Below are 23,988 nucleotides of genomic sequence, written 5' to 3' on the forward strand. Positions count from 1 at the left end.
GGCCAATGGAAATGGGACACAGTCATAGGGCAATTGCATCAGGTTATGAAGATTATAAACGTCCTTGTCTCCTTTGTTCAAGTGTGCTCTTGTGGCGAGACTGCTGGCGAGTTGCACCTTTTCTGCAGAAAGTAAACTAGCCTTGCTGAGCCATCCATTGCCTTCCTGACGTGATAAACCCGTTTCCAACAGGTGTCTCTGCACAAACATGGATTCAGCACTTTCCAAACTCCCACCCTGTTTTAGGGCGCAGGCTCTTTGCAGCAGGCACAGAGGGCCCTGGTAAGGCCTGGGTTTCTGTCTCTTCTCCGGCGGCCAGCAGGCGGCTGCCCTTTGGGGTTTCCTGAGGTCCTGGAGGATTCTGGTTTGGGGAAGGTTCTGGGGCTGTAGTCCAGAGAAAGCCCCGGATCCTCAGGGAGCTGTCTAGTAATGTGACCGCTCGCTTGCCAGCATTGAGCGAGCAGCTGCTCTGTGCCAGGCCCATGCTAGGTGGCAGCGACACGGAGGAGCGGGGGCGGTTCTGCCCAATGCTGCTGCTGCTGTTCCTCCTCCTTTTGGGTTTAACTCACATCTATTTTTATGTCCTGATTACACAAGGAACACATGTTCATTGTAGGAAAATCAGAAAAACATATAATAGGCATTCCAAATATATGTGTCATTCAAAAGAAAACAGAATCACTCATCCCCCTGCCCACTAATAACCACTTGCAACATGGAGGGATCCAAACATCCTTCTCATCTTCCCTCAGAGAGCTCAGGCCACACGCGTAACTCTTCCTAGCAAGAGCATTTTCTTCTGAGTGTGTGACTAGTGAAAACGGCACCAACATGTACCACAAAGGGAAACGTACTGTCATTTACTTCTGGGGAGGAGTTCTTACCTGTCTGTTCCGAACTTTTGACTGTCAGCTCATATGTTAAATCTAAAAGGGAAATGTTACACATTAATTCCGTCACCGTACATTTCAAAATCTTCATCAGCTTTGAAAATGCAAAACCGATTCCCACGATTGGCCAGCGAGTCCTATCCAGACAGAGCAGGGTTTGGCAGCAGGAGAGGCGAGCATGAGAGCAGCAGAAAATATCAGCGGCCGCTGTGCTCCCTGGGGTCAGAGGGCACCCTCTGTTCCCCCAAACTCCCTTCCCCATTCCCCCACAACATATCCCAACCAACCAAAACAAGCCAGCAGCTGGGTCTATGTATCACACAGGCTATATCTTGGTTATCAGTTCCAAAACACATTGGAGATTCTAACCATCGTATTTTAATCTCTTAAGTCCTCAGTATGCCAAGAAAAGGCTTTGCAGCTTTATGCTCAGTGCATCTTGATTATGCAATGAGGATGATATAAGGCATTCAGATGGACTCCTGCAATGACAATGGGACCTGGGGGCAGGGCAGTCCTAGTACATTCTGATGCTGGGCTCTGCCGTGCCCCATAGCTGTCCCCCGCCTGCCCGGGCCTGCTCCCGGATGTACCTGTGCAGTGCTGCTGCAGCCGCCTGATCTCGGAGTGCAGCCCCTTGAGCGTGCTGGCATGCTCCCGCTGAAGGAACAGGAGATTCTTCTGTGCGCTGTGCAGCTGGTTCTCCAGGTTTGTGGCTGCCATGCTGACATCCAGGGGACCTGTGGGTAACACAGACCCTGGCTGCGGTCCCTGAAGAGGGTCCCAGGGCTGCCTGCCCTCCTTGGCTCTGGGTGCAGAGGGGTGTGCACCTCCCAGGAGAGAGCAGAAGGAAACCACGGCGCCTGGAGGGCAGGGTGCGGGGGCACCAGGGCTACATTCCCAACACTGCAGGGAGGCCCCAGGCCAGGGACGGCAGCCTCTGCTTCCTGAGCACCTCGGGGTGTGCCCTAGCACCATGCCTGGCACATGAATGAGTGAGGCCCACTCCAGAGTACAAAGTCACTTCTCTTTACTCATGAGGAAACAGATCAAGAGAGGCAGATTTGCGAGCCTGGGGTCACACAGCCAGTGAGGTATGGAGCAGAGATTCTAATCCAGGGACCCCTGGTTCCCAATCCTGTCCTCTCCACGCACCACCTCACCCCAACAGACTGTGACGGACCAAATCACTCCCAAAAGATTTCCCTGACCAGGAAGCACTGACAGCTTCCTCATGGGAAAAGCTGGCACCTGGGAAACGGGCCAAACATTTCCTCTAAATGACATCTGGAGCTAGCCAAAGTAAGGAGGGAGAGCTGGGCTGAATTCCAGAGGGAAGCCCCCTGCACTTCACAGCACAGAGAGGAGCCACAGATCCTTCTTGGGAAGGTCTGAGAACGTATCTCATGGGGCCAGGGGGTGGTGCAGGTGTCTGGAGTCTGTCCCCAATGCTTGGCCCCTCCCAGCCCCAGCTTCCAGCATCTGATGCTCACTCAGGGCCCCAGACTCTACCTTCATCGTAACTCGAGAAATGTGGTGAAGTCATGGGTCTTTCTGGAAAAGCTACCAGAGTAATTCAAGACGCTTGTACAGCACTGAAAAATACTGAGGATGAAATGTGAGTTATTTGCTTATAAATTATTATCGTAAATACAGAGCCTCAGAATGCATTTTCCCTAATTTGCTATTCCAGAGAACCCTCCGTAAAGGAGGTACAACTTCTCAACAGCTCCCGGGATGCAGCCCATTTGTAGGATGCCACAGTGGAACCGTTTTGGAGACAATGACACACCCAGGCTGTCACTGCTTCAGACGACACCAATTGCTTATCAATTATCTGTACAACCAGTGACATGCATGCACACTAGCTCCGGAGCTAGGACGAGTTCATAACGAACTTCAGACATACACTTTCATCACACGAAAACACTTCCCGGGCGCTGATCAGGTGGAAAGCCACAGACTCCACTCCAAGGGCAACCTGAGAACGCAGAGAAGGAAATAAAACACGACGGAGCTCACGAAGGGGAGTGAACAATGACACATCCTAAAAAGGACCAAGAAAAAGAGAAACAAGAGGCCCTTTCAGTTGGGGACAAAAACTGGCAGGAGAGGGCAGTGGCCCCAGGACATGGCAAGTACAGTCTCGGGGGCGCCTCACCACGGGCAGTGACTGGGCAAAGCTGATCAGAAGCCTTGGAATTGGTCGTCTCTCTGAACTAGCAATTTGTTTTTAGAAATCTACCAAAGGGAAATTATTACTTTTGTGTGAAAAGAGGTAGCTGTGAGAATGGTCACTACAGTGCAGTTTGCGGGTGGAAGAGACTAGAAACAAACTCAAAACCCGACAACAGGGAGTGGGTTAAATAACTTAAGGCGACCATTTCTAGGCACGTTTCTATAAAACAAAGCATAGCTCTCCTTGGCCTTTGACTGCCGTTGCACTGGGGTGCAGACGATGGCAGAGTTGAGTTTCCATCAAGCAGGGCTTTTCTCAGTGGAGCTGTGAGCAGCCTTCTGGCAGGAGTGAGAAAGGATGTTTCTGTCCCCGAAACCGTCTCTGTGCTGTAACCGCAAACTCTCCTGTGTAGGCTGCTGGGCCAGACACTAGTTTCTAAGGGGAACCCCACAGTTCTCGAGATCCCAACATTGTCTGCACAGCACGTGGTCTTGGGGGGCGCTGACCTTAACAAAGGAGCCAGCTACGACCAAGGCAGGTTCAGCGTGTGGCACGCGTGTGCCACGTGCTTGCTGTGGAAACGGCGAGCACCTTCTGACCTTGCCCTTCCCTCACAAAGCAGAACGCTTGAAAGTGGAACAGCCTCAGCGTCAAAGGAAGGAAAATCCCAGGAGCGCCTGCGAGCTGTCAGTAGCGGCTACCTTTTCCTTCGACTCAGCAATCCGGAGTCATTCACTCTGGCATCAATTCCAGCACCTCACCTGGAGGCTGAATCCTGAAGAGCTGAAAGGGGTTTGGAAGTGGGAACTCTAGCAGAGGTGCTTTCAAAGGACAGCCTCAAATCCAGGATTCTGTTGGCTGATGGAAGAAGCAGAGCCCATATGTTAGTGGCTTGCTGTCAAAGAGAAAGAACCATTTAAATGTGATCCAGAATTTAGTGGGTCTTGGATGACAGGAGAGCTACCCTAGGCCTAGCGTCCTACCCCTCATAAGCGCTGTCCCCAGTTGCACAACCTGGGGGTGGCCTTGACGCTGGCATCCCCCGCCATCCATTTCCAGTCCATGATGATCTCACTGGCATCCTGCTTTGAAAACAGTTCTCAGATCCGTTCAACTCTCCCCATCTCCACTGCTGAGGCCGTCCTCACCCTCACCTGAATCCCTGCCAGAAAGCCTCCCTCTGTCCTCTCCTGCCTGCTCCATTCTGCTCTCCACGTGACAGCAGAGTGATTTTGTTTTTAAACTGAGACTACTTAAAAATCTCCAACAGTTCCCACTGCTCTGAGAATCGGACTGGTCTGCCCAGCCCTGCGACTGGCCCCACCACCCTCACTGGCCCTTCTCTCACCCCCAGGGCTCCTGGTGGCACGAGCTTTCCTCTGGGTGCCCTGCCGGGCTGTGCTTCTCCCACCCTGGTGCCTTCTCATGGCTCCTCCTCTGCCCAGAACGCTCTTCTCAGGCCTCTCTCCCGCCCACCTCTCCTGTCTCCACTGTTTACTTATCCTTTAGGTCTCAGTACAAGTTTACTTCCTCCTGGAAGCCCTGGCCCCCAGACTTAGGTGCATTACCACTCTGTCCCCAGTTCTAGTCTTTGTGTCTCTGTGAGGGTCTGTAAGTGTGGGTCTATTCCCCGCCTCCTCGCACAGACTCCAGGCTGTTCACTGCTGCACCCTAAGCCCTAGCACAGTGCCTGGCACCCTGGAGGCCCGTGAATGGGCCCGGTGCCAGTCTGAGTGCAGCTGTGGTGCCAGGGGAATGTAAGGGCTTCAGGGTTGAAAAACTTTTGTTTCTATGGGCTTCCTATTTAGGTGCTTCCTTTACAGGCACACCTTGCTCAAAGAAAACGGGATATACTAAAACATCCTGAAATGACACGACCACCTCACCTGCCATGATGGCACAAAATGGGATGTGCCTATATGTAGATGTCAGTATTTTCTTCTACACTGTCCCATGGGGGCAGAGGGGAATGGAGTACAAATGTTATCAGCAGCCATCTCTATCACAGTGTGGGATTACATTTCATTTGTAACAATTTAAATATGATTTAGTAAGTATTCATACTCTAACTGCCTTGGTCAATCAGCAACTTGGAATTATAACAACGCTGTGTTTCATTAATCCACTGTGTTAACTGCAGAAATACAAAAGCGTCCTTAAAGCATCCCATTATGATGGGCAGACAGCCTGCAGAAGAAGAAACGGCAGGCGAGCAGGTAGAGTGTGATCACGTAATGCGCAGAGCTCGACAGTGAGCGCTGGTGAGCCACTTGGAACCCTCACAGTGGGGGACAAGGGTCTCCTGGCCTGGGGCATTTCACTGACTGTCGCTCTCCCCTTCTTCCACACTCTGTGCTGACTGAAAAGGCCCTGACATGGAGACGCCATCTATGCAGGGCATTCTACAGCTGTTTGGATATTCCTGAATGAGGCAGGTCCACTTGGGGCCAGGGAAACAAAGCACATCTCCAAATGGCATCCAGATTACTCAATTATTTTCTCATCAGCTCAAAAGAATAACAATATCACTGGCTTTCTGAGGGCAAAAGAGTTTTCACGGCTGAAAAGACAGTGGTGTTTTCCATTGCGATCCTTCACTACTGAAGAGAGGTAATCATTGTGATGATGTGATGCTCCCAGTACTGTGACATGACTGAAGCCACCAAGGCACCCTATTTAGGCCGAGGAGACCCAGCTGGGAGATGCACATAATCCAGAGGGAGAAATGGAGTTGGTCCCAAGAGGCTTAATTCAGTATTAGAGACGCTTTAGAAACATGAAGGAGCATTCATGACAGATCCCTAAAAGGGTCAGCGTGGCGGATGAAAGGAACAAGGCAGGGCGTCTGCTGCAGATGAATAACGCCGCCTGCTGAGTAAGGGCACTCACCCCATCTTAGCTGTGTGTCAGCCAGGAATGGTGGGCAGCTCATCCAGCCTGTTTGGCAAAACGCTTGCACTTTGTGTGTCAAAAGGGCATACGCTACAAATTGTGTGCTCTTTGTACTGCAGCGGTCCGTCCTGAGGCAAATCCAATTTTGTTCCTAAGAGTTGCTGGGAGCCATCCGCAATCTTACAGTTACTTGCTCAACCAAAGGCGGCAAGGCCAGGACATTGGTCCTCTTCCCTCCTTGGAGATGCTGCCCATGGCTGCAGATAATGGGGCTCCAACTGACTATCACTTCAGGGCCGGCCCCACCCAGGTGACTGTGCACAGCTCTGCTAGTTTTTCTCCCCACAGAACGCCAGCAGAAGCAGTGCAAATGGGCACCTCGAGGGTCAAAGTCCTGCGGAATAGGTTACCTTGATCAGGGCTCAAAGGTTAAGCCACACGTACATTTTTTCCTATGGCAAATCCACTAGGTAAATTAATTTACTGTTCACTCTACATGTTCAGAAAGTTAATACTCAAAAAAGGCTTTTCATTCCAAATCCTACAGAGACAGGCTCTGAAGTGGTGGCAAGACAGCTTCCTGGATGGGGAAGTGCACTGCTGTCATTTCCTAGTGTCAACGTGTCTGAGGAAGGCCCGGCCTCGCCGAGTACGCTCTCCAGCAGCATGAAGACAAGGGGCCCTATCAACAGCTCAAGCCGAATTCCATCTTCATTCCAAAGTGCTGTCCCTTCCTCTCAGGGCACTAATGTAACATGACGACATAATTCTATCCATGGACCACCTGACTTGCCCGAGCACAGTGTTCTTTCACGTTACTTACATCATTTGCTCTTGCAACCCGCCTCTGGGGAAAAGAGGACACTAACCCATGAAAAGAGAGAACATAAACCAATAAATGCATCTAAGCCTTGCCGCTTCTCCTAGCCTGCAGGTGATGTGGTGACAATCCAGAGGTCTGGGGCAGATTTAATTTCATGCAGAAATTCAGATGTTTTCCAAGTTGTGCACATCAAGTCTCTAATACTTTGAAACTGCACAGGAAAAGCAAACACAGCCCACGGAAGTAGCCTTTTGGCCCGGAAGGGAAGGCAGCGTTCCTCCAGAGTCCAGAGCACAGGGCCAGGCCATCAGAACAGCACTGCTCACACGGGGGCTGGATCCACTGGCTCTTGAGGGTCCACATTAGAAAATTACACAGCTGTAAAGGCACTGCCGACCACCCAATACGGCAAAAAGACTCACTAATGACTCCCACTCGTAATACCAGCAAAGGTTCCTAGGAAGCTGGGTGAGGGTGGGGCTTTCTGGGCCAGGCTAGTGCCTTAACGAAGCAGCAAGGCTAGCTTAGGAAGAAAGCACAAGGTATTCCACTCTGTAGCATGTGTGTCCTGGTCCCTGGGATCCCAGCAGGTGCTCGGTCCCAGGGCCAGGGGCAGACTCACTCTCTTCCTCTGCAAGGCCAGGCTGATAGGAGTCCTCTGGGGGCCGAGAAAGCAATAGGCTATTCCTGGGAAAAAGCAGCACTTGGCTGCCAAAAACAGCTCTGATGTTACCCGTGGGAGGAACCAAGGCCAGACTTATCTTCCCCCTTTTAAAAATATGCCTTTTCCTTTAGTGTCTCTCCTATGTGCACACCCTCCTTGCACAAGTTTTCATGGTCAAGCACATTTCTGATCACGTTGCATCTCTCTGACTTTCTTGGGACCAAGCCCCACTGCTCCAGAGGCCCTGCTTGGTCAGGCTGCCCTCCCCAGCGGCATCCCCCTGGGTCCCCTCGGGGCTGGTGTGCTCGTCAACACTGGTGTCCTCTAGCCCCTGGCGCGGCCCAGACCCCTCCAACACAGGGCCTTTGCACACCTTGTTCCCTCTGTCTAAAACTCCCGTGGCAAACCATCCCCTGCCCCCTGCCTCATTAACTTCCATTCTTCCCGCACATCTGAGCTCACGCATTACATACGTGCTGCAGATCATTTCCTACCACTTCATAATGGCACTGAGTGGAGATCTAAACCAGAACTACACTGCGTTCGTCAAAAAGCACCGCAGCAGCATGAATCTGAACATGACCCCACCCCATCATTTCTCAATATTCCAAAAGCAATATTCTAACGTATTCCTGAGACCAATTTCTTGGACAAAAAGAAATGGAATTTCTTCGGTAGTAAAGGGTCTCACCACTTAAAAATGGGAGATTGTTTCTGAGCAATTAAGAATAAACATATCTTTTAGGTGAACACAAAGCCTGTGGAAATAGGGTAATAATTTTAGAATCTAAAAAAAATAGCACACTAGCACTCAGGTGGTAGCTGTGAATGAGTTATAACAAGCTCTTTTAGATTCTAGTTATGAATAAGTTATGACCCATTCACATTTGGCTCTCTCCTACCATGAACAATGGGAGCCCTGCTGCCCTCTCTGTGCACTTTCTCAAAGGCCCTGACCTGGCAGCACTGCCTGGCCCTTAACAGGGCACAGTGTCTCCGTGTTTGTGCACAAGGACCTCTGGGGGCTTTTCTGTGGGCACTTTCTGTACCACTCTGGTGTCCTACAGCTTAAGTGTTGCCATCAAGAAAATGAAGGCTGGCCAGAGAACAAAGGCAGCAATTGCAGTGATTAAATGTAACAGGAGGATAAAATGATTCCTAGCAAGGAGGTAGTTTTCTAAGTAGATTCATGGAGTCAGAAAACACTGATGGTAGAAGAAATCTTCAACATCAGGCATCCAACACCCCTTTGTTTCAAGATTAAGAAACTGAGGCCCAAAGAAGATCTGCTTAACACAATGGGATAAAAGAGACTGGAGTGGACAAACTCTTGAGGTATTAGACCGTGCTTGGGGCTGTATCTGAACCCTATCTTGTCACCTAAGTCATTGTGATGTCTAACTCATGGGGTGGCTTTAAGCGCTAAAAGCAACCAGGACGGGCCTGGCATAGAGTAGTGCTCAATGAATGTTAGCTGTATTATTTTTATGTAAACATTGGTCAATACTTCTATAAATATACCTCAAGATTATTTACTTAGCCAACTAGGGCATTTCCTGAATATTATCTAAGTACGGAAATGAGCTAGCAAAGAAATTCCAATTACTTCCAAAGAGGGAAGGATAAAAGCAAATGGAAGCATTTTCTGGGACCTCTATCCTCCATTTTCACTGGAGAAGAGCCACTGGGGGAGGCAACTAGAGAGGCAGGAAGAGCAAGGAGCCCTGAGGGACAGGAAAGCCTGCTTCTCCCTTTGAAATCATCTATAGTACTTCATGAGGCTAAAAAATGGTCCATGGCTAATTAGGCCATCAACTCTCAATCCCAAATACCTGCTTTTAAGAAAGGACACTCACCAGCTCCGAAAATGAATACTGATGTTACTCTGAATTCACAATGAACTGGATGAATTGTTTTGCATAGTAGGACCCTATTATTCCTACTTGTACATGTATCTAAGAAATTCAATTAGTAAGTGAGCTGAAAATCTCTGAAAGTTAAAGCAGCAATAAAAAGGGACAACATTTCAAGGAAGGGTAAGTACTCAACAACGACTCCAGAAATATTTTGGTAAAAAGAGTAAACATGATTACAAAGTGGAAGCAAAAAGTAGAAGGCAAAGGTGCAATTATGTTTTAAAAAGATAAAACATCTCGTTGATTAGTCATTCTTAAAGAATTAGGCTTTTTTAATCTGGCAAAAACAGGTGAGGTTGAGAGCTTAGCACAAGAGTCAGAATCTTGGGTTCCAATTCTGACCCTGCCATATCCGATTTGCAACCTCTCTGAGTCCTCACCTTTCTCTTCTGTAACATGAGAAATAATCAAACCTACATGATACAGTGACTGGGAGGGTAAAATGAGATTTTTTGTATAAAACATTTTGCAGTGTGTCTGGCTTATTGTGCTAAAGTGGTAACTGAACTAAATTTGGACTCATCCAAATGTGGAAACTTTGGATGGGGAGGTTTTGTGGGTTCCCCTATTCCTGGCTAAGCAGCAGACATCTTTTAATAGGCACGTTTCTAAAAGCTAGAACAGGAAAGAAAACTCCAGTAGCAATAAAAAAAAAAAAGTCATTTTTTGCAAGATAATCACCACACAAAATAATCTGAATGTCTGTCAATAAGGGGCTAGAATGGCACATCTAAAGTATGCAATAATTTAAAATAGTGTAGATCTACATTTACCGACAAGGTGATATGTCCAAGATAGGTTAAGTTTGTAAACAGTATGTTAAAAATTGTATGTATATTATCACATTTTTGATATGTGTAGAAGGATATACACCAAAGCGTTAAAAATCATTTGTCTCAGCCGGGCACAATGGCTCATGCCTGTAATCCCAGCACTTTGGGAGGCCAAGGCTGGTGGATCACGAGGTCAGGAGATGGAAACCATCCTGGCTAACATGGTGAAACTCTGTCTGTACTAAAAATACAAAAAATTAGCTGGGTGTAGTGGCACACGCCTGTAGTCCTAGCTACTCGGGAGGCTGAGGCAGGAGAATTGCTTGAACCTGAGAGGCGGAGGTTGCAGTGAGCTGAGATCATGCCACTGCACTCTGGCCTGGGCGACAGAGCGAGACTCCGTCTCAAAAACAAAAACAAAAACAAAAATTAGCCAGGCGTCGTGGCATCCGCCTGTAATCCCAGCTACTAGGGAGACTGAGGCAGGAGAATCACTTGAACCCAGGAGGCGGAGGTTGCAGTGAGCCAAGATCTCGCCACTGCACTCCAGCCTGGGCAACAAGAGGGAAACTCCATCTCAAATAAATAAATAAATAAATAAACATTTGTCTCTAGATGGTGGACTCTGGGTGATTTTTACCTTTTAAAAGTTCTATTTTAGTACTATCTAAAGCTTCTTTAATGATGAACATATAGTCAGAAAAAATATTATAAAGTTTTCTCTTAAAAAAGATAACCACTAAATATCCACTAACAAAGTAGTATCACATGTTTTAATAATATTGTTCCAGGGTAATATTGGATTGCTAAAATTGTGATTGGTTTACCATCATCAAGAATAATCAATGGGAAGGTAGTTGTTACAAATGTAACAATTTAGTGTCCCAAAGATATGCAGAAAATGACAATGATGAGAACTTAGGTGCCTCACCCCATGCATTATACATTCCTGCCATTCTCTGACATTATCCTTCATATGTATTTTATCTTATTAAGGCTCATCGACAGTTCTTTAGACACTGACAGCCATTTCCTTCTGAAAGAACGTGCAGCCTAACATTAAAGTCGTAATGGATGTGATTAGAGAGCCTGACAATTAGACACGGAAAGAGGGTACGCAGCCTGTCTGGGAAGGCTGCAGTCACTGGAGGCCTACATGATGGATTTATTAACCGGGTTTCTCTGCACTCTGATTATCTCATACTTTAAGAGTTTCTATTTGGCTTCTATTTAAAAACCATGTCACGGGTCTGTACGCTGATGAGGGCTTGGCTTCTCTGTGTGAAAATGCCTCATGAAGAAAGCAAGTCTGTATTTCCGGTTGCCCACGCGTGTCTTTTAAGTGGCCTGTGCAGGCCAAGATAGGCAAATACACGTGCTCCTACCATCTGGGTCGTGTGGTGCCTTCTGGGAGTGTCCTGGCCCTCGTGGAAGATTGCGTTCCTAACTGCCAGGAGGCCAGCAGCAGGCGGCAGACCCCACCCCAGGAGGAGGGAGCGCCAGCATCCCATCTCCGGACCCTCAGAGCTGGAGGCCAGCGGCGGGCGGCAGACCCCACCCCAGGAGGAGGGAGCACCAGCATCCCATCTCTGGACCCTCAGAGCTGGAGGGGCAATGCCCATACAGTGTCAACTCTGCACTTTCTATTCCAAAGACACAGGCTCAGGGAGACGTTGCTTCTGGGGGAGGAGGTGACCGGTGGGGCCATGGAGGTGCTGCTCAGGCCCTTCCCGCCCTCCCTGCATCCTCCTCCTGCCCTTTCTCAGCAGCCCCCAGTATGACTGCCCTCTGGGGATCACCCAAATAGCCTTGTTTCAAGAGCTAGAGCTAGTATCATTTTCAACTTAGTAGAAATGTCACTGGTGCACTTCTAACAAGCTTGTCATTTACCAAGATGATCCTGAACCAACAATTTAAGGACACAAATATCTCATAAGTTACCACACAAACAGTTCTACCTAGTGATACTTTCCTTTAATGGAAGGGGAAGTAAGCAGTTCATATCCAACTGGTCTTTCCATTTCTAGCTCAGATTGAGATTACTGCCAATTTTAATTGTCTACTAGTTGATAACTAAAAGATACAGTGATCCCAAATGCCAAATCATCATTCATCCTAATGAAATAGGAAATACTTAATCTTGGTGCTTGATGATCACAACCTAAACCAAGTTCCTAGGCCGAGAAGATGTGTTCCCTCGCTTTAGAAATCTCAATCGCGATGGTTTGCCAAACAGATGGACCAATTCACCTGACTTAACTGATAGGCCTTCTTTTATCCATTTGTGGGTCTGCCTAATTATAGTACAGGTTTTAAGGAAAGAAAGGTATTCATTAACTGAAGCTCTATACACCTTGTTTTTTGGTGGGGGGGAGACAGGGTTTCTCTATGTTGCCCAGGCTTGACTCAAACTCCTGGCCTCAAGTGATCCTCCTGCTTCAGCCCCCTATGTAGCTGGGATTATAAATGCCAGACCCCTTACCTGGCTCTATACACTTTAATTTAGCCATATTTTTCCTTTATTACTTACAAAAAGTAAAAGAGTCCATGGTTTCATTAGCTATAACAAGCATCAGAGAAGATGACTGCCACTTATAGAGGAAAGAGACGTTATCCTTGTGATGCGGTAGAAAGAGCTCTGCCCAGTCCCAGCCATGTCATCTTGGACAGTGTAAGAATTTAGCTACGCATCAAGCAAAAGCAAGCCAACTCCTCCAACTTGCCTATCTATGAAAGGGGCCCACACTGATTCCTTCCGATGAGTTGAGACAGGGAGGACATTAGAGATCTTTGAAATTATTAAAATAGTCCAACAATAGTCACTTCAGTAAATAAAGTCACCATGACCAGGCATTTAATTTTAGTACTTACATACCTTCTGGTGATCAATAACCAGATATTTGTTTTTATTAAACATTTATTTATTTGGAATAACACAGCTTGAGTAAGTACCAATATTTTTAAAAGATAAACTTATATTTTTAAGAAGGCATTTACCATTTTCCTAGATCACTTCCTATAGGTTTTTTTGTTTTTTGTTTTTTGTTTTTTGATGGCTTCAGCATGTCCATTTAAGGGTGTTTGACCTCTGACTTTCCACTTAGTGATCTGAGAGCTCCAGCATAGATTATTCAATTCTTTACAAGTGTCCTTTCCACAAACTTCCTGTGCTGTGTAGAATAGGTGAGGCACGCTTACTGATGGCATTTATGACTGACCCCCATAAAGTTCTTCCCACTCACAATCACTCTTTATTATGTCAGGGAACAAGAGAATTCCCAGAATCATATGTTTCAGCTCTCTGGGAAATCATGCATTAAGTTCCAGGGGAAGGGAAAAGCTTCCCACAGAACAGCTATCCATTAAGAATGTTGTTTAAAATGCACCAGCAATTCTAACATCCAGAGACCAGTGAGAGAACGGTACAAGGCAAATAGGTGTTACTTTAGGGCTGTCTTTGCAACCAAATTTTGATCATCGTAGATAAATGAGCCATTAGTGCATTAACCCAGTCAAAATAAATGAAAACAAATGACAAGCAAAATAAGGGGCAGGACAACTGTATTTCATAGATTATATACCAGCTGTGGGAGGAGAGTGAAATAAATTGGGGAAGGTAGAAAATCACTACATCTGATATTCATTAGGATTTTTCAGAGAATGAGAGGCAATCCAGTATTTTCTTTTTTTTTTTTTTTTTTTTTTTTTGAGACGGAGTCTCGCTCTGTCACCCAGGCTGGAGCGCAGTGGCGTGATCTCGGCTCACTGCAAGCTCCGCCTCCTGGCTTCACGCCATTCTCCTGCCTCAGCCTCTCTGCGTAGCTGGGACTACAGGCGCCCGCCACCACGCCCGGCTAATTTTTTTGTATTTTTAGTAGAGACGGGGTTTCACCGTGGTCTCGATCTCCTGACCTCGTGATCCGCCCCTCTCGGCCTCCCAAAGTGCTGGGATTACAAGCGTGAGCCACCGCGCCCGGCCTCAGTATTTTCTTATTCTTACTGTCCTTGCCTTGCTAAAGGTCATCATTTTTCATTTGCACTTTTTCCATTTGTACAACTGACTTTGTTTTTTCCTCTTATATTTGACCTTGTGCCCCCACAATGGGGTTAATTATAATCCTTGGTTCATGACACACTCTTTAAAGGGCCCACTTTCATTTAGATACTTTTACAAATAAGCACCCAATGTATCCAACATTTTTGGAACTTAGCAATTTTGGTTTAGAGTGCCCAGATTTTCCATTTGAAGTTCAAAATTCTTAGGTTGGATGTTTCAGCTTCTTCTGGTTGATCCAGCTCTAGTGAAGCCTACTGGCCAGTCAGGAGCCTGGAGAGTTTGACTTCCCAGTTTTCAGAATGGGCAGGATGGTCACCTGAGGTCATACATGGCGGCCACTGTCCTTGCTGGTTGTGGGGGAGTGTGAGGCAGCTTCCATCTTCGCAAGCAGCTGCTATGTGCACGCCCCACGATGCCTTTCAGTTGGCTCTGCCTGGCTTCTCAAGGATGTGATCATTGCACTGTAAAGGGTGGTAACAGCAATCAGGTTTGAGGATAACTGTCCTAACACATTCCCTGGGTCTAAGGCATCTGGGCAAGAAAATACTCAAGGACATTTGTTAAAGAGAAGTTGAAAATCATTAATCAAAATAGTAATTATGACTATTATTTACCAAATTTCTATGCACCAGGCTTACAGATGATCACTTAATTCTTTTTTTTTTTGAGATGGGGGGTCTCGCTTTGTCGCCCAGGCTGGAGTGCAATGGTGTGATCTTGGCTCACTGCAACCTCCACCTCCCAGGTTCAAGTGATTCTCGTGCCTCAGCCCCCTGAGTAGCTGGGATTACAGGCATGCGCCACCACACCTGGCTAATTTTTGTATTTTTAGTAGAGACGGAGTTTTGCCATGGCTGGTCTTGAATTCCTGACCTCAAGTGATCTGCCCATCTCGGCCTCCGCAAGTGCTGGGATTACAGATGTGAACCACCACTCTCGGCCTATTACCTAATTCTTAAGACAATCACGCAAGATAGGTATGATTATACTCATTTTTTATTTTACTTTAGAGACAGAGTTTCACTCTTTTTGCCCAGGCTGGAGTGCAATGGCGTGATCTCAGCTCACCACAACCTCTGCCTCTCGGGTTCAAGTGATTCTCCTGACTCAGCCTCCTGAGTAGCTGGGATTACAGGGATGCAACACCACGCCCGGCTAATTTTTATTTTTAGTAGAGACAGGGTTTCTCCATGTTGTCAGGCTGGTTTCAAACTCCCGACCTCAGGTGATCCTCCCGCCTCGGCCTCCCAAAGTGCTGGGATTACAGGCATGAGCCACCACGCCCGGCCAATTAAACCCATTTTTTAAAGAATGGAGGCTCAGACGAGTGAAGACACTTAACTTGCAAATCCTAAGTGCATGAGCCAAATGCAGATTCTTTCTGAAGGCTGCCACCTCCTCTGCCTCATGCCTTCCTGAAGTGCTCTCCAATTCCAAACTCTGGCTGTTTGGAACCACAGGCTCTCATGGCAGCTCTGGGAGAGGACGAGCTGCCTCCTCACATAAGTAGTCTGTTCTGCTGTTTCCTGTGCATTCTGGAACGTTCGGCCCAAGTGTGGCCACTTGAGTGCAGTGGTAATGCTGCTGCTGACCTCCCTGGCGTCACTGACTGTGGCAGGTCCCGCTGAGGCTTTCCAGGCCTTGCCTCATTACATCCTCACACCGCTCTAGGATAGGGGAACTGAGGCGTAGAGAGCTTAATCTGCCTTATTGAGATCATCATAAACTTGGTATTTTTTTGGTGCTTTGTAGTTTCCTCTGCCCTTTTCAAGGAGGGGGAAATTGTGCCTATGACAGGCCTACATTTTTCCTGATCCTCTGGTCAGAACTCATGTTAGCTGAATTTAAAAGCATTCAATGACAAGATTTTCTGAAGAGGTAATGTTCTCTCCCTTGGTTGCACTCTGGTTGAAAGTGGATCACACAGATGAGCTGTACTGGATCTGCGAGCTATAGCGGCATAGCAGGGTAGGATTAACCCCCAGGCTCTGGATCCAGACCGCCACAGTTTGCATTCTAGTTCTGCCCTTCGTTAACGATGCAACCTTGGGCAAGTCACACATAACTCCCGTGCCTTACTTCCTCATCTGCAAAGTGGAAAAACAGTATGTACACCTCAGGATGTTGGGGAAGATTGTTTATCTAAACAGATGCTGTCCAATGGAACTTTCTGTGATGATGTAAATATTCTATTCTCTGTTGTCCAATAAAGTAGCCACACCAAGTGTCTGGCTGCCAGGCCTTTTTTTTTTTTTGAGATGGAGTCTCACTTTGTTGACCAGGCTGGAGTGCAGTGGTGCAATCCCAACCTTGACCTCCTGGGTTTAAGTTGATTCTCCTGCCTCAGTCTCCTGAGTAGCTGGGACTACCGGTGCGCACCACCACGCCCGGCTCATTTTTGTATTTTTAGTAGAGACGAGCTTTCACCATGTTGGCCAGGTGATTTCAAACTCCTGACCTCAACTGATCTGCCCGCCTCGGCCTCTCGAAGTGCTGGGATTACAGGTGTGAGCCACCGCATGCGGCCTTAAGTGCCAGGCTTATAGATAATCACTTAATTCTTGAAACAATCATGCAAAATAGGTATGATTATGCCGTTTTTAAAGAACTGAGGCTCAGAGATGTGACCACTCTCTTCTGTAGCTGTTGTGGCCACATGTAGCTGTTGAACACTTGAAATGTGGCTCACGTGTCTGAGAAATTTTTCATTTTTTGTTTGAATTAATTAAAATGAACTGTCCCCATGAGGCTAGTGTCTACCATGTTGGGCAGCACAGATCTAAAGCATTTAGAACCATGGTTAGAGCTATGTGTTTACTATCATTGCTTCAATATGGAGAGTCATCCAAATAGGGTTCATTTGCTCCCAGATAAACTGTCATGGGACCTGCTGTGGCCAGTGCTCACTTTGTACCGCTGGAATAATTTAACAATTTTTTTCAACTGCCATCATCATTATGCCATTTTATGTCTTCGTAGCATTTATCACTATCTAAAGTTAGGTCGCTTATCTTTCTTACCTTACTAGCATGTAAACTCCGGGAGAATAAGGACTTTTCTGTCTTGTTCCCTGCTATTTCCCCGCCACCTACAATAATGGTGCCTCTGGAAACCTGGGCTGGCCCTTTAAGAACGCCTTCTTTCTAGGAGTTACACATTAGTGGTGATCTCACTCAGCACCCTCCCCGACCCCATCATTAGGTACTATGCTGTATCTTGTATTAGTGAGCATGAGACGGCTTAGAAAAATTTCTCTGATTGCCATAGTGGGAAAGCTCACAAATAAAAAGAGTAAAAAATTATCAAGCCACCTAAAAATTTTCATTTCATTTCTGTGGAAAGGAAAATGTGGGCTTGTTCAGGACTTCCTGGAGTTTGTGACATACAGTATCTTCTCTGGTGCAGCTTACTGACACCTGGAAATTTATCTTATGAGCCAAGTATGTGAACTGTCAATGCTGAGCCTGTGACATGGCATTGAAGCTGAGATGTGGCCGTGTCGCATGTAAGCTCGTGATTCAGATCATGCTTTCTGAGCTCCTCAGTGGCACTCGGGAGCTCAGAAATTCAGGAAATGCCTGTCATGAGCTTGGATGATGCTTTTCTTGGTCTGTGACACAGTGAGAAAAATGAGGACAATGCAGTGAGTTTTCCATAAAGCTAACTTTATTAGACTCAAAGGACAATTCTTTATTTTCATTTTAAAACTGCCAAATTTAAAAGTGCACTGTCCCATGAATTCCAAAGCCTAGGAGCCACTCTAATCACCAAGACATTATGGTGATCCCCAAGAGCTTAACATCATCATTGATTCTGTTTTGTAATTTGCTTTTTGAAGTTTACAAGGCCTTTACAATAAGCTAGGCAATCGATTCTCCTTTTAAATATGCATCTGGAGGTGAAAGATCAAGCCAGCATATGTTTCTAAAGCGCTCACTGTGTACTCAGTCCTATGCTTACAATTTACTTGGGGATATGAGACTCAGCCACTAAAGTACAAAGAAAACAATGTATAATTAAATCCTCATGAGGCATACACCAAGTACAGGAGCCATGGGAAGGCTGTCCATGAAGGGTGAAGGACTGCCCATCACAGCACTGGTAGCTCTCTCTTATCTACCTGTCTCTCCTGCACCAGGCTGCATAAATCTCTGGAAGACAGGGTCTGGCCTCAATTATTGTAGCATTCCTGGTACCTATCTGTTGCCAGACACATGGAGGTACCTAATAAATGAGTGAATAAGGACTGGAGTGACAAAGGTTTTACTCTGAAGAGGTTGGAATTAAACTGAGCCTCAAAGGATGGGCAGAGTTGGGACAGGAAGAAGCATTTCTGGTGAAGTAAATATGAATTAAGTTTTAGAAGGAACATGAGACCATTAAACTATCTGATATGGAAAGAACATTCTGGGGAGTGGTGGAAAATAAGGTTAGATAGAAAAGCTAGTGTCAGATTTAAGTTGTATATTAAAAGCTGCTCAGAAAAGTCGAGATGGAAAAGATAAGCAATGGGGAAAAGCTGAGTTTTTACTCAATAGAGGCAAAATCGCCACTTAAGGGAGTTTAGTCCGACAGGGATGACGCAGGGTGAAGCAGATAGAAACTGCAGTAGTGACACAGCCGTTAGCTCCAGGGGAGAAGAATCAACATGGAATCACCTTTTACTGAGGGCTCAGTGCCAGGCGCCATGCTACGTACTTGATCAACACTCTAAGGAGCAGATATTCTTATCCTCACTTCACACGTTAGGAAACAAGCTTGGAGGGTTAAATGACTTCCTTAAAGTCACACCTAGTAAGAGGGCAGAGCTGGGGTCACCCAAAACCAGTCTGACTCCAAAGCCTATGCTCTCAACTAGATAATATATTGTCCCTAAATGAAGACGAAATCCTGCAGCCCTCTAAAATATAAAGGTGCATATCCCGCACAGCCTGAACACCATTCAGCCAATATTCCATTTGCTAAACATTCTCTTTTGCCCTTTTCTTTCCCCATATTTTAAGCTGTAAGCTTCTCAGGTCTATTCTTTCGTGCCAGATGCTAATATAATTCCAGTGCTTATTCTTGATGCTGCTGCTTGTGGGAAAAAAAAAATCAGAATAAGAGAAAATGCTTCTTCTCTCCTAAAGCTGCAGAAAAACAGATACTATTCTGGGTTTAAAAGCTAGTTCTCTTAAAGAGCTACAAGCTTACTCTGCTATTCTTGTGGAAACGTGTAAAAATGTACAATTCTGTTCTGTTTTTATTACCAAACAAGTTATTTTAAGACACCTGGGCTTCAGAGATTGTTGCTGAATCCTTTAAAATATAGCTTTGAACTTCTAAACGTTTGCTTTTTAAATTGGTTGCCTTATTTACTAATTTATTAATAATACAATTTCATGTGATCTTTTTTGAAGACAAACACTTTTAAGGTGTTCTGGTTAGCTGGATAAGGGGCTTGGGGTTTCTCTCTTGATACAGAAGACTAAAACAAATGCAGATACTGACAAATTCTTTATTCAAATGTAGTTTGAGTTTTTGCCTGCTTAGGTCAACAATCGATGCTGCGATTCCGAAGGCGGAACAGGATGGGGAGTAGAGAAAGGAAGGTGGCCACTCTGTGCTGAGACATAACATAATGTGGCAGTGGCAACAGTAATCTTCATGGGGGCCTTGGAGAGGAGCTGGCCTGCTTCTGCAGTCTGACTCTAACCTGCTGAGAACACCATCTACGTAGGGGTTTTTTTTCCCTCAGAGAATCTACAGTCATTGTTTTATGGATGATGCAAGATACAGGGTTTTTTTTTTTTTAATCTAAAGAACAGATGGAATTAGCACGTAAGTTTTCTGATATGAGGCAAACTGTAAGCAGTCGGAATTAATGGAAGAACACAGGGTTCTCATCCTCCTGATGAATCTTGAGTTTTATCAAGTTGGAGCAGTGGTTCTCAGCTGGGACAACTGTGCCCCCGGCGGGCATTTGGCGATGTCTGGAGATGCTTTGGGTTGTCATGAGTGTGTGGGTGGGTACTACAGCATCTAGTGGGTAGGGGCCAGGGATGCTGCTCAACAGACCATAATGCACAGGACAGCCCCATAACAAGGATAATCTGGCCCCAAAGGACAAAAGAGTTTTGGTTGAGAAACCCCCAGGGTTACGGTCAATCTAATTTGAGGTAGGCCTTTTCTCCTCTTTGGACTTGAGGTTTATCCTGCTCTCTCTGGGTTGCTGGGATGGCTAGTAAACGTAGCGTATGGCACTTTTGGGAGGGCAAACTCTCCCAACATGCAGCATCCCTCCCGTACCAGAGAGCTGCTAACCCTGGAGGAAAAGGCGACCAGCAGGTGAGGGGAAAACAGGAGCCTATCTGAGTGACTTTCTTCCTTGTATCTTACACGCTCAGCGAGGCAGGAGTGCAGAAAGGGACTACTTTACCTGTTTAGCTAAAATGACTGGAACACTGGATCAGCATTTCCTTGCTTTCTTTTGCTTGGAAGAAAAAGGATTGCAAATAAACTCCAAATTGCCTAAGAATGTAATAATTTTCTTCCCATTTCTTGATAATGTGAGATTTTGCTTTTCTTGTATGAACGCTAAAGTGACCTGAGAAGTGAAGAGGGTGAGTGCAACGTAAACCTGGAATGCAATAGGGACTCCAGCGTTATGGTTATAAAGCTGCGTATTTCCACAGAAATTGAGTGGACACATTGCAGCTCAGATAGGTGTGCAGTTTCCACAGGAGAACTCTACCTAATGCAGGCAGGAAATCTCCAGGAAACTTTGATGTTTAAAGGCTTTAATATTTCTTTAATGCAAAGAGCTTTGTTTTTAAGGACTTCACTAAATATGTAAACCTTACAAGAATTTTAAAGACTCCCAATAAATTTATGAAATCATGTCAAAACTCCTAATATTTTATATATACTAGCACTTTAAGAAAGCTTTCCAGGCTGGGAGAAATGAAAGTACAGGCTCCATGGTCACCAGGAAACCCTGTTTACAAGAGCCATAATTTGAACTTTGTAATTTGCAGAAATATACCAGAGAAATTGAAGTAATTAGTGTTGCACTGGTAAATCTTAAAATGGTTTTCTACTTGGAAAAGGTCTCTTCCAAAATAAAAACAATTGCTCAGGTTATAAAAGCACTTTAAAAATAAAGTTTAAACATAACAGGTACAAACTGAAAAGTTATTTATCTTTTTTTAAGTGTCTGTATTAACAAGGAGGCTATTCCAATATAACACAGAAGACTACATAAATTATTCAAGTTGTTAGTACTTTTAAAGAAAATCCTTTCATACCTATTTTTGTGAATTTGAGGGCATAAGAGGTTATGTCTTCTATATGGGGGGGGGTGATATAAATTATTACAGTTCATTCTTTCCATAAAGGAAGCATCTTTAAGCAGCTTTGAGCCAGACACTGTGGAGGACACTCGGAACACACCAACAAATAAAAGAAATAAAAATTCAGCCTTTGTGGAGCTAATATTTGGGAGTGGGGGTGCGGCACAGAATTCATACAAAAAGTAGAATTTTTTCACAAAGGCTAAATTAAATGGAACTTCCTAAATTCTTGACACTTGCCTTATAGAATAGCTCAATGGCTACCTAACACCATGATTTCGGAGTAGGTGAATCTAAACATAAGTATACAAATTACAGGGAGCTGTAATTTAAGAAACTAGTATCTTTATAAATTGCTTTTTAAAAATTCCAGACAATATTACATATTATGACAACCAAGAGTCACTCTACTTCCATTAGCTGAATAATGTTTTAAGATGCCATATTTCTGACAATTTTAAATAATAATTGCATTATTTTTTAATGTAAATTTTGTTTTCTAAAGTTCCTAATTCCCTTTGGACCAGCAGAATAGTGAGGCAATTAGTTAATAATTTATATTTACCTAAAAACTAATAAAGAAATTAAAATTCAAATGGAAAAAACATCTCGTCACCTGACAATCCCCACAGATGAGCTGCTGGGTCTTTTTATGAATACTGGGTCTTTTTTTGAATACTTGTTCTTAAAGCTCAAATTATAATGGTAAAATCAACTGATGTATTAGGACACCTGATATGTTTGATAACATTTGAAAACTACAATTTTAAATCACTAAATATATTGCCAGTTAAATATACTGTTTGGAATGACGTGTGTGCTTGTACGTGTGCATCGAGATATAGTGAGGTAAATCAATAAACACTTGTGTATAATTGAGGAGACAAGACTAACCACTCACAGAAAAGTAAATTGATCTTTGGGATGCAATCTCTTCTCAATAAAGAAGAATCTTGATCATCTTGACCTCTGTATATTCTGTCCAGAAGTCAAAGCTTATTGCTCTCACTGGAGTATGAAGTCCTGCTTTTCTTTCTCACTTTTTCCTGACTCTTGACTACAGACAATTGTGAAAACAGTGAGGGCTGCATGCTCTTGGAGGAGCTTACATTTCTCACGGCCCTCGTGTAACCCATGTTGGGCTGTTTTGGAAATATACTTCCTTTGGTGAATAACACGGTCAAGGTTATCTACAGTCAGTCATCTTTCTCAGACTGAACAGTCCCTTATGGTGCCTCTTTACTACACTGTCCCTGTCCTAGATCAGGCCCCACATCATAGAAGGGACTCTAAAGACTGTCAGGGTTTCAGAGAGCCCCTTGGTAGCTCCAAAGTGCCTTCATCTTGCTCCTGTGTCCCATGGCCTAGTACACACCAACAAGAAGGGATGCCAGGGAAAATCGTATGTGGGTAGCATGCTCCAAATTTACCAGTGTAGCTCATCAGCACTATGTGAGTTGTTCGACCTGTCCATTCATGTTGTGGGAAGTAGCCATAAAGACAAAGAGAGCAGCTTATCTATGGATGGGGCTGTGGGGTGGGAGGCAGGCATTTATAAGCACATTCAGATTAGTTTTATTCAAATGAGAAAAAATGGGTTTTCATGTGAATGCTTTAGTAATTTCACTGGGTGTAGAAGATGCATGCAAAGGCTAACACAATGACTGTCAAAAAGACTTCTGAAATATTTTATTTGCAGATTTGGTACATTAAGTGTGTCTGTTTGTAACAGGAGTCCATAATTTCCAGATTAGATTGTAAATAAAGCTGTAAAGCCCTACACATTCATCAATGCCTTTACTGTCTTGTCCACAATCAGAAGAGGTAGTAAAATGTCCAAATGGAACCGTGAAAAATAACCTAGCCAGGAATTTTCAGAAACTGGACTGAAGTGGCTGTATTTCCTACCTATAAATGTAATCACGAGAGTTGTGACAAACAAAACTCTGGGATCTTCACCAAAAAAACTGAGTAGGCTTCGGAGGCTTCTGGTTACATCCCCAATGGTAGGACATTCCATGCGAGAGGAAGCTGTGTTCTTTTGAGAAATAGCTAAGTCTTGCACACTGATGGAAAGCACGGATGAGGGTGTCAGTGCATCTCATTCCCAGGTTCGCTCTGCAGTTCAGCAGTCCAAACATCACTTCAACCTTCCTTCAAGGGACTCTACAGTTCTGCTGGCTACTAACCTGCCGAGGATTCCCAGTTTCTTCAGTAGGAACATGCTGGCCCCAACGACTTGACACCTTCTAACTAAACTCAGTTTTCCTCTAAACACAGGAATGGCTAATTTGCTGCTTTCCACTTAGATTTCAGACTCAAGATGGTCACTGCACAGGCAGGTCCCGCTGGCATCCTGACACTACTTGGAAAGGCACTCTGCTCTAATCACAGCCTGCTAATGAGTAACATTCAGTGCAGTGTTCTACAATTAGCCAATGGTCATCCAAAGCTCTGAGTTCC

At 45.2% G+C, this 23,988-nt stretch overlaps 1 protein-coding gene across 8 annotated transcripts in view; it reads right to left on the minus strand.

Annotated features, from left to right (window-relative positions):
• The window catches only part of CCDC92 (coiled-coil domain containing 92), a 35,008-nt gene that overhangs the window by 5,097 nt on the left and 5,923 nt on the right, over nucleotides 1-23,988 (minus strand). For 2 of the 8 annotated variants that reach the window (XM_003276243.4, XM_003276245.2), the window contains exons 2-4: nucleotides 2,403-2,495; nucleotides 1,484-1,630; nucleotides 885-926 (exon numbers count right to left, since the gene is read on the minus strand). In XM_003276243.4, coding sequence (XP_003276291.1) covers nucleotides 885-926; nucleotides 1,484-1,630; nucleotides 2,403-2,436 — 223 coding nt within the window. In that variant the 5' untranslated portion in view covers nucleotides 2,437-2,495. The other 6 variants (XM_003276244.2, XM_003276246.3, XM_030821626.1 and 3 more) reach the window with 6 other exon arrangements.

The sequence above is a fragment of the Nomascus leucogenys genome, chromosome 10 (assembly GCF_006542625.1).
Source record: "Nomascus leucogenys isolate Asia chromosome 10, Asia_NLE_v1, whole genome shotgun sequence".
NCBI lineage: Eukaryota > Metazoa > Chordata > Mammalia > Primates > Hylobatidae > Nomascus > Nomascus leucogenys.